A 12,709-nucleotide genomic window follows, 5' to 3' on the forward strand; every position below is an offset into this window, starting at 1 on the left:
TTTTAGTGATATTTGAATGTTTTCTTTTGAAATTCAGGTGTTTCCATTACCAGTTTTTATTGCACTTTTTAGATTTTGCGCATTTCCAAGTGTAATGGAAAAGCAGATACTGACAGATGATGAAGATGATCAGTGTGTCGCTGAGTTAAAGTTGCAGTATGTATGTTTTTTGGCTTCATTTGGTCAAAAATCTGTGCCAACCTTTGATCATATTGTAACCCAAAGTTTTTCTGAGCTTCAGAAATCCAGGAGTTTCACCCAATCAGAGGTCTTTCTACAAACAGACTAAAGTCGATGTGCGTTGCGGTACAATGGTGGACGTTCCAGCAGGAGAAGTCTCCATCACGGCGTTGGACACAAAATTACACAGCAAAGCAAGAGATAAAAGGAAGACTGACGTGGAGAAGAACAGTTTTAAAGATACAAACATACTGAGGAGGAACGGACTCATGGAGGTCTTTGAGTCTGCGTGGACCTCCGTGACTGCGCAGGGTCTGCCCCACGTACTGGTGTCAGAGGGAGAGTGAGAACACACAGGGATAAATCGCATGTAAACCTAAGAGAAGCTTATCCAAGGTGGAGAGAACCGACGCAATTGATTTGCTGTCTGAGTGTGGAGTGGAGTGGGTCTGACCAGCAGCAGCCACTGCTCAGGACAGTAATTACAAGTGATATGTGCAGTCTCTAAAACACCAGATAAAGTCTATACATTTATCACTAGTCTCTCTGGAGAAAACAGTCTCTCAGAGCTCCACAGTTGGAGCGTTCACTAGGATAAAGGACCATACGTTTGGAAACAGGGAGGGAAGGAGGAGTGTGGTTGTTTCTATACAAGTCTCACGAATCTACATACTGCAGCTTTAAGGTGCAATGCCCACATTTTACAGAAAAAACTACATGTAAAACAGGGATTCAGTGAACACATTAAATTTTATTTTTTGATTCCTGAGTTACTTGTATTTACCAATGGAAGTAGATGCATAAAAGTGTCACACACACAAACTGTTCTGCATTTGCTGAATCAGCATTAAATGTAATGCATGCACTATCAAGTGTATCAAAAAGGAAAAGGCAGCCCTGTGTGATTATCTCATGAATTACCCAGTGCTGCTTTGATTTCCCATTTAATGAATAAGTTTTACTGTCCGCTGTTTGGAGCATTGACTTTCAGGTTCTGTCGTAAATACGAAGTCAGTGAGAAGGTGTTTGAATGACTGACATTTTACTGTTTCTACATCAGCCTCTAGTAAAGTCTACTGTGCATTCAAACAACAAAGTTTATCACTTTAAAAGCTATCAAGGATGCTTGATACTTTTTTGTTATGTGTTTATTAGAGAGATGAATATGTTTAATATCAGCGCTCTGCTTCAGACCACAGTTTAGTCCTAATTCCATGAGGACACAAAGAGTAGCACCGTTAGCTGGAATCAGATTGCTACATAAATTACCTTCACCTCATCATTTCCTCTTAGCTGGGGTCCAAGTGTTTTAAAAGTAATATGTAATAAATGCTGGAGCTGCTCACACACTCAGTGGCTGGTACTGGTGCATCACAGCGAATTGTAAATTGCAGTAATGTTCAGAAAGTTGCGTCCCTGAGAATACGGTGTTGGGATATATCGTTATCCACACGAACTAGTTCATGTTCAAAATTCTAAAATGAACTAGTTTAGTTCATAGTTCAAAATCAACATTTTAAACTAAGTTATCAGTTCCAAAATGAACTACTTCATTGTTTTCTTTCCTTCTTTTTTTATTGTTGCTGTAGGTGCGTGGATGATTTGGTCATTGAATCAGAAAGGAAATCGTAAAAATACTGGTTATTTGATTTTCATTTTCAAATTGAAAAACAAAAATTGAAATTCAAGGCAATATTTTTTATCAGGGTCGACAAAAGATAAACAAAACTTTAAAAACCAAAGTTGATGGCAGGTACGTACAACTACTGGTAAACACTCCATCACTCAATAATATATACAGTAGTCTGTAAGTAAAAATATAAACAAATAAGTCTGTTTGTGACTTTCTGCGTGAGATTCCGTGCGTAACCACCGTGTCAGGTCTCTGTTAGTTTTTTCCCTCAGATTACTGGTATTTCCCCACTTTGAACTAAAGCACTCAGCTATGATGGACTGACATGGAATTTAAATTTGAATTGTTTCCAGATTTGAAAATGATTGAACTTTTTTGGACTACTGTCCTGATTTTATTTTAATAGTTTCTCATTTAAAAAGTCAATTTTAGAGCAAGATTTTCCTTGTTTTTTGAGAATAACCTCTAGTGATGAAAGCTGCTGCTGCTAGGGACTCAATGGTTTCAGGTTTACAGTTGATGTGGCGAGAGAAGAAGAAGAAGAAGAAGAAGAAGAAGAAGAAGAAGAAGAAGAAGAGAAGAAGAAGAAGAAGAAGAAGAAACATAACCGTAGTCCATCAACATCGCCCTGCCAGATTGGTTGTCATTATAACTCACAACCTTTACTTAAATGTCCTAAATCTAAGAACTTAGATGTATACATAAAAAATATTATCACATCAGAATATAAAATTACTATCTGAAACGGTTTCTAAGAAAAGCTGTCCCTTTGAAGCACCTCGAACAGAGTAAAGAAAAACGGAACAAGGACAATAACTCCGAGAAAAAATATTTGTGCACTTCTCATTTTCGAACTCCATCAAGGTATTGATACCCTGTAGCCACACACCAAATTTGGTTATTCTATCTGAAACGGTTTCTAAGAAAAGCTGTCTCCTTTGAAGGCACCTCGAACAGAGTAAAGAAAAACGATACAAGGACAATAACTCCAGGATAAATAATTGCGCAATTCTCATTTTCGAATTTCATCAAGGTATTGATACCCTGAAGCCACACACCATCAATTACATGCAAAATTATACAAGATTAGTTTTTTTTAGGTTTCACATGGTTTCATAAATACTTTTATGTTACCATAGGATTTAAAACAAAAGCCATTATGGGCTCTTGTTAGCTGTTGGAAAGTGGGCACGAGTTGAATCCAGGTTAGGAACCGTCTGTATTGGTTGGAGTACTCAATAAGAAGTGAACTAATTTACCATTTGAGATAACAGCCTGTTCAGAGGTGTGACTGTGAGCCACTCAAAGGAGGATAAACCTTCAGGTTTGTAGACACAAAGAGCTCCACGAGCCTGATTCAGGATGGAAAAACAACACCTACCCTCACCACTCTTCTAAATTTAGACTGAAACAGAAAGCATGAAGGACTGCTTTTCTCCAAGGAGCTGTTTCATAGAAAAGCAGCCCAGACTGTGTAATCCATCTGAAGAGTCAAATCGTATTATGTGTTTTAGTGTGCGTGCAGCAACCATGCATTTCAGCATCAGCATCAGTTCTTCACACAAACATAAAGTGGAAGCTAATGTCTCATAATACTCTTCGTAACACTCCACTTCAACAGCCTGGGATCATTATTTTATCCCTGTTTTAGCCCTGCAGGCTAAGTGCTTGTTTGCCCTTAGCTCAGAATGCACAACGTCCGTCTGTAGAAATACTGTGTCCTCGTCCATCCTTGTTCTTACTTCAAATCTGTCCACTTATGGCATCTGAGTTAAAATGAACAAGTGCTGCTTAAAGAGGGAGTTTTGTCAAACGTCTAAATGGTTTGGGGTAAATACATACTTGCTTATTCTCTTAAATATGAGATTGATCCAGAGTAAATCTGGCTTTTGTCTCAATTTTTTTGTTCGTAGATTTTTGTACATAAATTAAGGGGGAAAAAATTCAGTTGGAGTGACAAAAGTCTGAGTTTGAGGGGTAAATAAAATAAAATTTAAATAAATTAAAATAGGACAATCAGGAATCACAGTATTTGAAATTATGGGACAACATTATCTATTTACTTGATTGTAGTTGTAAAACATTTGATAAAAAGGTACAACATATTTAAATAGAAGTACTTTGCATTATCAAGCAAAAGTCATAATAAACTTAATTAGGCTCCAAATAGAGTCAATGCAACCTTGAAAAATGTGCTCAAAGCATGGCTGAAGAACAGAAGAGGACAGATATAGTGTACATTACAAATGGTTCAGATTAGATTAGATGGATCAGGAAAGCCATGTGATGGACTGGCGACCTGTCCGGGGTGTATCACCTACGTCCAATGAGAGCTGGATATAGGCACCAGCAGACCCTGACAAATGGAGCGATGGTGTCAGAAAATGTATGGATGGATCAGGATACACCGAGGGCTGTGAAGTCTGACTTTCTTGGTTTTGACTTTTTTTGACAGAGGCACATTGGAACTGTGCATTTACACGTGACATAGCGTGGAGACAATTTCAAGTCAGAAGTCACATTATTTCATTTATTTACTTTATGTCAATGTTTTCATTAAGATGATCTAATATGATTATTACATTATTCAAGTTTGGATGAAAACCACTCATCTGGTGCTGTAGGGTTTTTGTTTCATTCTAAATGGATTTGAAGAACATCAAAGACAAATCAAAAACTAGGCTCACTTACATAAAACCTCAAACATCAGTTGTATTGTTTGTTTCATGTTTATAATCTGTCTGAACGGAAAATAACCAAATATTATGATGATGATGTGAGGTGTGTTTCTAATAATTCACTGATCTGGTAAAGCTCCACAGTTTCACAGGAAAAAAGAACCGGTCCGTCCATAAAGTAGTAACACACACACACACACACACTAAAAGGCTCCATCATCTCCAACTCTGCGTCATATTACCAGCAAAACACACACACACACACACACACACACACACACACACACACACACACACACACACCACACACACACACACACACACACACACACACACACACACACAGTGGGACACTAACCTTTCTGCTGTTTGAAGGACTGGATGGATCCTGAGTGGTGCACCATGGCTCCGTCCGCTCGGCTCCCGCGCGCACACTTAGTTACTTAGTTACAATCCGCGCGCGCGCGCGCACGGACACGGTGGACAGCGGTGAGCTGTGCTGAGGTCTAACCCGGTCCCGAACCCATCCTGTCCGACCGATGCGCAAACCAACAACACCTGCTCCTCCGCTCCGCATGCTCCATCCCCCCCCCCCCCCCCCCACCGCCGTCCCGGCTGTTGTCATGGTGACGGTCGGTAGGGGAGGACCAGGGATGGACACCTCCTCCTTCGCCCAGATTTAGGGACTAAATAATATGGGCTGCATATTTATATAAGACTAAGGCTGTTCGTTTCCATCATCATCATCATCATCATCATCATGATCATCATCATGTCCCTTTATTAGTACTTTGCGTTAATAATGGTCATTAATAACCTTCACCTAAGTGAACTTATTCATCTGCTTTATTAATAACTAATAGCCTTCACCAGTCCATGACATTCACACTGCGATAGCTGCACATTGGTCAGCTTCACATCCATGTTATGGGTCCTGTTTTCTGTTTTTTAACCTTCCAAAGGTGATTTCTATCACCATGTGGGTACGCTGAGCAAGTGGTTCTCAAACTGGGGTCCGAGGTCCTATAGCTGCATGGCTGTCAATGTGATAATTCTTAAATACTATATATATATATTTGTTTATCTTTATTTTTTTTGTGTGTAATTTCATTATAAAAGTACAGCAGAGCACAGTCGGGTTACTCAGAAACATTTATCAATCAATTACAAATAATAATAGGAAAATGTCTCTAATTCTTTTTAGGCTAACAAACGTACTACAAACTAACAATAATGTTGCTCAAATAAAATACTGTCATTTCTTCTAATTTATTGAAACAGGGCTAATTTATGCTGTAGAGGGAGAGATCATTTATATTGCATTTACAAATGACAGTAACTAGTGTTTAATCATAAGGAGGTCCTTGAAAAATTTTCTCTTTTGTAAAATGGTCCCTGGATCCACAGTTTGAGAACTCCTGGGCTAACCAACATTATTGCATTATTCATGCAGCATAAAAAGCCCATTCTTACCAACAATATGCTGCAATCATTTTCTGGTTTATTTTTTTAAAAGCAGAATGTTTTTCACTATATGACATTTACTATAACTGCTGCACCATAAGCGCAATATACGCACATCACTCCAGACTAAGATGCTGACACAAAGGTATGATGCAGTGGAGGTGTTTTCAATGAGATGCTATTTGCTCTGGCAGGAGCTGTGTGTGTGCGTGCGTGCGTGCGTGCGTGTGTGTGTGTGTGCGTGTGTGTGATGCGTGCGTGCGTGCGTGACTCCAAACAATCAATAAGACAAATCACTGGGTCACTGCTGCTGCTGCTGGAGCACAGGGGATCCCCACTATGGCAGCAGTGAAGATACCACATGTTTAGGAGGATGCGCAACCATGCTGTAATTTAGTTTGATCACATGGTTCAATAGATTCGTACAGTTGCCGTACGGACAACCGCCGATGCTATTGGTACAGTTACCGAAGTACAAGTACGTAGCGACTTAGGGTTAGAGTTAGGTTATAACCCAATATTGCAACAATTTTTAGGGTTACGGTTAGGTTTAGGGTAAGGTTTAGTCTTAGTCACGTGACCTAAACTGGCCAATGACTGACCTATCACGTGACTTAAACTGGCCAAATAGGGGCGCTGCATACAGACAGAATGTCGGTATATTTACACGGCAACCTATATGGATAGCCACTGCCATAGATTTAAGGTAGATTAATCATAACATAACCTAACCGCTAAAGTAGACATGGGCTCGTCTGTAAATGGTCACATTTACTGGTTCAATAAACAGGATGAGATTCAAATTCTGATGTAGCTGGTTATGATTTACAGTCCGCATAAACAGGACTGAATCATAACATAACCTAACCGATAGAGCGGACATGGGCTCGTCTGTGGACGGTCACATTTACAGACCTTGGAGTAGCTGTTAGCTTATAATAAACAGGAAGAGATTATAGAGATTTATAAGTGCTGACTAGGCCACTGGGAGGCTGACTTGATAATAATGTATCATGTTTTTCTGCAGTCAGTGCCTTCTCCTCGCTTTTCTCTCTCTCTCCTCTGTTTCAGGTGTGGTGAAGCTGATGATGGCAGTTCCTGATCTGTGGTTCACGGCTCAACTAGTCTGAGACACTCTGATGTTCTATCTCTCCATCCTGTTCTGTTGGTCCTTCTGTCCACTAACCCCAACCAGTCGACGCAGATGGCTGCCACCTCTGAACCTGGTTCTGCTGGAGATTTCTTCCTGTTAAAAAGGAGTTGTTTTTTCCCACTGTCGCTAAATGCTTGTTCATGTGGATCTTGTTGGGTTTTTTCTTTCTCATTATGAAATTTATATTTTGATAAGCGCATTGAAATGACTTTTTTGTAATATGCGCTATATAAATAAAGTTGAATTGAATTGAATTAATCGTACCAATAGCACCGGGGGTTGTCCATACGGCAACCGTACGAATAGACACGTTCTAGATTTAATACCAGGTAGAATAACTAATTTTAGTGCAGAGGGTAGAAAACAGTTGTATATTAATTAACCAGTGCTAATTAGTGACATATACATAATGCTCAATAACAGTGTTTTAAAGATTAGTATTTTCACTGTGATGTTTACAGTAAAATCATTTATAAGCCATAGATTAGACAGTCTAACAGGTTGAAGTCAGACCATGTGTTTGCTAGATTAAACAAAATCTACAAGTTATGGTTTAAGACAGTCATAGGCAACTGGCGGCGTGGTGGGCCACATGCAGCCGTTGTACAAATGGACAGAAAAACACACAAAATGACCAAAAAAAAGTGCAGAAAATGAAAGCAAAAATACACAAAATGACTCCAAAAACACATAATAAATACAGAAATACTAAAAAAAAATACACACAATGAAAAAAAAAAACAAGCACTTTTTTATTTACTGTATTAATGCACAAAATAAAATTGCATGTATCTGGTTTAGGAGAAAAATTAACCATAGTTGTTATATTCATGTAGCAGTGTTGTTGTTTTTTTTATTTATTGTAACCTCTATTAACACCTGCACGTTCTACTGCTGGGTTAAACCACTATAAACCATTTATTTGTGAAGCATAAGGCAAGGCAAATTTAGTGCAATTCATACATGTATGTATATATATATATATATATCCTATTTATCCTTTATTCTCTATCTATCCTTTATTATCCCTCATCCTTTATATTTATCATTATTATTATTATTATTGTTGCTGGGTTGTTCTTTGCTTTTTTTTTTTTTGTTTTTTTTTGTTTTTTTTTGTGCACCAACTACCAAGACAAATTCCTTGTACTGTCCTTAAAACTGTACATGGCCATTAAAATATTTCTGATTCTGCTTCTGAAAAGGCAATTCTATGTACTTTACATGATTAACAACAGAAAAACATTAACCTCTTTAAAAATCAATAAGAACATTAAAACATTTAACAGGGTTTTAAATCAACTTTAAAAATGGCAAATCAACAATAAAATGATGATAAATCATCCTCTCAGTAGAAAAAAGGATTGAAAAATGTTTCCATGTGATGCTGACTTCAGCTTTGCTGCAGTTTGTTCCAATTTTTTCTCTTCTTTTTTTTTTTTTTTTTTTGCAGCAGCATAACAACTAAAAGCTGCACCACCATGTTTGCTGTGAATAGTAACAAAACAGGTTTGTCACAAACACACACAAATGAATTGTAGCCTAAGACTTACTTGGGCGTCCAGTTTGCATATAGTATTAACCAAGCAGAGAGCTTAACGTGGTTTTAATCTTATTTCAATGTCAACCAGCACAGAACCTCCAATCACGAGTCAAAGACCGTGAAAGAGAAAAAGCCCTGAGAGGATTTACTGCCGTATGATAATGATCCCTGGGAACAACTGGTCTACATCTTTTAGGTCTGAGATCTATCATAGATATATACAGTATATATGCGTCATCTCTCCTACTCCCACAGTTCACATGTTTATTGAGCACTTTAAACATCGTTTTGCCTGACATCTTGTGTATTATCACTGAACGATCAGGGTTCACATATTGCTCATTATTAAATAAATAAATAAATAAGCAACTCCTCTATAGGGTCAAACTGCATCTTTTCCATCCCTGCATGTGCAGATGTAGGTCAGCTGACAACAAAAATTCTACATAAACTCAACACTGCCACCGTGTGGTGAGTTAGCAAAACATGTCAGTGTTTTCATTTGGTCTTTATTTGGATGTTTAAAAACATTCTAGAGAAGTCTCAAAACATCTTAAACATGATACAGCATGTGAGGGGGCCATTGTAAAGATGCACATGCTAAAATAAAACTATTTGCAACATTTGGCAACAAACCAAATTTTAAAAACTATGTGAATTTTTAGATGCTACTTTTGACCAGATTTACAGCAATATTTGTGTTCTTTTTTTTCATGTAAAATTATTAAGTCAATGGTAAATCATTCAGGTTAATGAGCTTTTATTTTGGTACTTCCGGTGAATTTGCATATTAGCTGAATATTTAGTTTCACCCTGGGCTGTGACGTTTAGATTTACCATGTAGATTTAGATTTAACATTTGGATTTACATATTTTTTAGATTTTATATTTAGATTTTATATTTAACATTTAGATTTAGATTCAACATTTAGATTCAACATTTATGTTATATTTTTATGAGGAAAAAAAATCACATATTTCAACAATATTGCTGTAAATCTGTTTGAAAGTAACCAGATTTTGCATATTAGCTGAATATTTAGATTTAACATTTAGATGTAACATTTAAATTTACATAATTTTTTTAGATTTAATATTTAGATTTTATATTTAACATTTAGATTGAACATTTAAGTTGTATTTTTATGAGAAAAAAATTTACATATTTCAACAACATTGCTGTAAATCTGGTTGAAAGTAACCAAATTTACAGCCGTGACAATAAGATTAAACATTGAGATGCAACATTCAGGTTTAGTATCACAAACAGTGTTGCCAGTGCTTTTGGTGTCAATATATGCATCCCTTATGTTTTCCCAGTTTGTATTTTCAGGCCAATCTGCCATCCAAATATACGTGATAGCTTTAATTTTGCTCTGCATGTCACAGACCTTCAGGCCAGAAAATAGAAGCGTCATCCGCAAAAAAGACTTTCCATTTGCGGTATTGAATTAATTAACATAAATTAGTAAATGTATCGTTGTTAATGTGACTTTTGTTAATCATGCTCTATGTGTTTGTTTTCATTCTGTTCTTGATTCTGAAGCTGTAACAAGCTGAGATTTTATCCTCATCGAGTGTTTGTAATTTTGAAATTGTTCAATAAAAAAAAAATTCAAAAAATCATGCTCTATGGTAGAAATGCAGATATTAATGTGATCATTTGCAAAATGCTATGGCTAATGGCTCAGTCCAAGATACCACAGCACATACTCATGAGCTCATCTCTGCATGCGTTCATTCACTGTCAGTTAAATCCCAAATCTGTGGTGCAAAATGTATTTTGGGACGTCCATTCTACTAAATCAGCATATTGTTTCCAATAAAACCAGAACCATTACTACTGAGTTCATTCAAAGTTTTATTCAAACAAAGCTTTATTTATTTATTAGTGAGGATGCAGGAGGCTAACACTAACGCCAGGTTAATGCTAATACTACGCTAATGCTAGGCTAATTCTAAGTTAATGCTAATGCTAGGTTAATGGTAATGTTAATGCTGGGCTAATGCTTAGGTTAGGCTAATGTTAATGTTAGGATAATGTTAACACTATGCTAATACTAAGTTAATGCTAATGCTAGGTTAATGGTAATGTTAATGCTCGGCTAATGCTTAGGTTAGGCTAATGTTAATGTTAGGCTAATGCTAACACTAGGCTAATAATAATGTTAGGTTAATGCTAGGCTAATACAAAGTTAATGCTAATGTTAGGCTAATGTTAATGCTAGGCTAATATTAAGTTAATGTTAACACTAGGAAAATACTAAGATAATGTTAATGCTAGTTTAATGGTAATGCTAACATTAGGCCAATGCTAGCGTTAGGCTAATGCTAGGCTAATGCTAACACTAGGTTAATGTTAAATTAATGTTAATGTTAATGCTAGGCTAAAAATAAGTTAATGTTAATGCTAGGGTAATGTTAATGCTAATGCTAGGCTAATACTAAGTTAATGCTAACGCTAGGTTCATGGTAATTTTAACGCTAGGTTAATGCTAATGCTAGGTTAATGCTAATTCTAGGCTAATGTTGACAATAGGCTAATGTTAAGATTAGGTTATTGCTAGGCTAATGCTGATTCTAGGCTTGTGTTAATCTAATGCTAATGCTAAGCTAATGCAGTGCGACGCAGGCCAGCACCTACACTTGCATTTTCTTCAGGAATGCAAATATTCTGGTTTATTTGTTTATTCATTCATTCATACCTCTTGGAATTATTCATTGCTGCTGTAATTTTCTCTATTGTGTGACTAATAATGTCCTTTGAACAGGTGAGAACTTTTAATACTGATGAATCAAACTTACCAGAATGTGAGTCTGTGTCTGGGCTGTTGACCAATGAGGAGCTCCATGACACGGAGCGACTGATGGATGGATAGCTGTGGTTGGTAGAGGATGGATGCAGAAGCAAGTAGCTGTCCTTACCAAGACATGATCCTGAGACAGACACACACACACACACACACACACACACACACACACACACCACACACACACACACACAAACACACACCCACACACACACACACACCCCCACACAAAAGTTTCAGGAGGCTGTTCTTTGCTCAAATTATTCATGTACGTAGTCAGTGTTAAATAGTAACTAAACCTGGGTGACCTGCCACTAAGTAGGTAGTTACGTACAACAAATCCTTAAATTACTGAGATCTCCACTTTTATGATTTATGAGATAAAGATAAACACAGTAACTGCCTTCAGGGGTCATCTCTTATCCTTTATTATTATTATTATTATTATTATTATTATTATTATTATTATTATTTTATTTTTTTAATAATAATAATAATAATAATAATAAAGAACATAATTTCAAAATACAGTGCATGAGAACAAGACATGGTGTGGCTAACCTGGATAAATAAAATAAAATAAATGTCAAGGATGTCAATTTGATGAGGTAAGTGCTTGTGTCAATACATCCAATGTATCAGAGCATCCAATAAAACATTTTCCAGTAAGAGAACACTTCCTATCTTCAGGAATCGCTGAAAGCAAGAATGCGTACAGTTTGTTATAGAAAGTTTATAAAACATTCTTGGTGGAATGTCAAAAACGTTGTGTGCATCTATGCATTTAAAACAAAGTGTCTAATGAACAGATTACATTGATTATGCATAAACGTCAAAGAAAACTCTGACCCAAACAGGAGAAGGATGAAATTAAAGACAGCTCTGTGAAATAGATACATTTGTGTGAAATAATCGAACATTGCACATTTCACAACACATATCATATATGAAAGATATATTTGCCAAAAACAAAGGAGGAAAAATTCATACTGACACCACAGAGTGACACGCGCGCCTACAAATACATTTTTATGAGGACGCAGTGCTGCGGGAGGGAGGATGGGGTAGTGCGGAATGGGAAGTACTCACCAGTACTTCCCATACTGGTGGTGCACTCACCAGTAAACACTTAGAGACTGATGAAAAATATGGTTTAACTTGAAATTAAATATTGTAATGTATGTAACGGAAACAGGCGTGGGACGAGCGTGCAGGATTTATTTTACTCTGCAACGGAATTTATTTCCA

At 36.9% G+C, this 12,709-nt stretch overlaps 1 protein-coding gene across 2 annotated transcripts in view; it reads right to left on the bottom strand.

Annotated features, from left to right (window-relative positions):
• ano3 (anoctamin 3) overlaps positions 1-5,050 on the bottom strand; it is a 55,624-nt gene extending 50,574 nt beyond the window's left edge. For both annotated transcript variants that reach the window (XM_028449601.1, XM_028449602.1), the window contains exon 1: positions 4,850-5,050. In XM_028449601.1, the coding sequence (XP_028305402.1) occupies positions 4,850-4,895 (46 nt within the window). In that variant the 5' untranslated portion in view covers positions 4,896-5,050. The remainder of the gene's footprint in view (positions 1-4,849) is intronic.
• Between the last annotated feature and the right edge of the window lie 7,659 nt (positions 5,051-12,709).

Source organism: Gouania willdenowi, chromosome 6 (genome assembly GCF_900634775.1).
Source record: "Gouania willdenowi chromosome 6, fGouWil2.1, whole genome shotgun sequence".
Classification (NCBI taxonomy): Eukaryota; Metazoa; Chordata; class Actinopteri; order Blenniiformes; family Gobiesocidae; genus Gouania; species Gouania willdenowi.